The sequence below is a fragment of the Cricetulus griseus genome, chromosome 2 (assembly GCF_003668045.3).
Source record: "Cricetulus griseus strain 17A/GY chromosome 2, alternate assembly CriGri-PICRH-1.0, whole genome shotgun sequence".
Taxonomy (NCBI): Eukaryota; Metazoa; Chordata; class Mammalia; order Rodentia; family Cricetidae; genus Cricetulus; species Cricetulus griseus.
This window is the reverse complement of record NC_048595.1, coordinates 9,401,625-9,403,576: the sequence shown is the minus strand read 5'-3', so window position 1 is coordinate 9,403,576 and position 1,952 is coordinate 9,401,625. Positions and strand designations below refer to the sequence as shown.

Here is a 1,952-nt window from a genome sequence, read left to right as displayed (position 1 = left end):
CTTCCTATTTCCCTTCCACTTCCTGGCTGCTAATGCAAAGCGACCAGCCCTGTCATGCTTCTGTTGCCATGGCTTCCATGGTGGACTCCTCTATAAAAACATGAACAAAATAAACTTTCCTTTCCTTATGTTGCTTCTTGACAGATATTTGGCCATGGCAACAAAAGTGATTCATGTTTAAAGTGAAATATCAATACGGAGTCAGGCATAGATAAGGATATTTATTTAGGAGTGCCCTACTTACTCAGAACAGCCTAGCCAACCGGCAGGGAACGAGGTAAGTAGAACAAGCCAAATAAGAAGGGGAAGAAGGGGCTCCTATGTGTGTACCCCTCACTCTTTTTTCTTCTTTTTTTAAATTTAAAATTCTTTAATTACTACTCATATTTACATATCCATCCCCGCCATTCCCTCACCCTCCCATCCTCCCATGTTCCCCCCCCCAAACTCCCCAACCCATCCTTGGCTTCTGCCCAGGGATAGTGAGTCCCTCCACCAAGGACCTTCAAAGTCTGTCATATCATTTGGGGGAGGGTCTAGACCCCCCTGCTGTTTCTGGGCTGCAATAGTTCCCTCCATAGGGAATGGGCTCCCAAAGTCCATTTGTGCTCTAGGGTTAAAGACTGGCTCCGCTGTTAGAGGTCCCACAGACACCCTCCTAGCTGACACCCACATTCAGAGGGTTTGGTTTGGTCCAATGCTGTTTCTGCAGCTTTATGACTAGGGTCTCCATTCTATCAGTAGGTCAGGTCCACTGTTTCTGCAGGTCTCTCCAGCCCCATCTTGGCTCCTCTGCTCAACCCTCCTCCCTCTCCACAACTGAATTCCAGTAGTATGGTTCAGTGTTTAGCTGTGGGTGTCTGTTTCTGCTTGAACAGCAACTGGATGAAGGCTCTCCTTCCTCTCCCTGCCCCAGGGCTCCAATTTGGTCAGGGGTTCTTGTCCCCATCCCCTTCTTCAAGAGACTATACAATCTTCTCTTGGGGTCCTCCTTGTTTCCTAACTCCTCTGGCAATGTGGATTGTGGACTAGTGATCCTTTGCTCTATGTCTAAAAATCAAAAATGAGTGAGTACATACCAAGTTTATATTTTTGTGATTGGGTCACCTCACTGAGGATGGTTTCTTCTAGTTCCATCCATTTGCCTGAGAATTTCAAGTGTACTCCTCACTCTTTTTTTTTTTTCCAGCATGCAAATCTTTATTGAGGAAGTGGGTATCTAGAGGGGTTGTGGGCCTGGGGCACTCACTGCACAGCCTGTTCATGGGCACTGCCTCCAGAATCCTGTGGCTTCATCACATGTGAAGGGTCTGGAGGGCTGGAGAAGGGCTCAATGCGCAGGTCTTCAAAGGCATCACCTGCTAGGAAGGCCAGGCCCACTGTGGCTGGGGCCTGGGGCCCTGCTGTTTGGCTAGTGAAGCCACTCTTTCCCAGAGTTTTGCTGTCAAAAAGGAGGTTGTCATCCTTGTACAGATGCTGCTTGTACGGCTCCTGCTTGAGGAAGCCTTGGACGATGGGCTTCAGCTCCGACACGGTACTCGACTCCTTGGCATCCGTGAAGATGGTGGTCTTGTGGCGCCGGATCATGAGAAACACGGCCATCTTGGCAGCGGCTGATCTGGTCACTGCTGACAGTCTCCGACGCTCTCTCTGTACCCCTTCCTCATGTCACCCTGACTACGCCCTAGAGGGTGTGGCCAGGCACACCTGTAACCAGCCGGAGCAGGCATGGTTAGGGTGTCCCCTACAAATATTCACTGTCAAAGGCAGGAGCCAAATCCATTTATAAGCCTAAAGAGGAAGGACCCCGTTTCTCCCCTTCAGTGACCCTTCCTTCCCTTTCTACAGCTCTACCTCCCTCAAATTTTGTATCTGTCAGAGACTAAACTACTCAACAAGTCAGAGTCCTTGTGACCCAATTGTCTCTGAATTACTAATCTAGGGACATTTTA

At 49.1% G+C, this 1,952-nt stretch overlaps 1 protein-coding gene across 1 annotated transcript; it reads right to left on the bottom strand.

Annotated features, from left to right (window-relative positions):
* Positions 1 to 1,245: 1,245 nt before the first annotated feature.
* On the bottom strand, positions 1,246 to 1,602 carry LOC100758808 (elongin-B). The gene has a single exon (XM_027398127.2). It carries the CDS (start codon positions 1,600 to 1,602, stop codon positions 1,246 to 1,248), a length of 357 nt encoding a protein of 118 aa, XP_027253928.1.
* Between the last annotated feature and the right edge of the window lie 350 nt (positions 1,603 to 1,952).

Excerpts from the sequence above, each read along its gene's own strand:
- LOC100758808 (XM_027398127.2), bottom strand. The coding sequence starts at position 1,602 with ATGGCCGTGTTTCTCATGATCCGGCGCCACAAGACCACCATCTTCACG.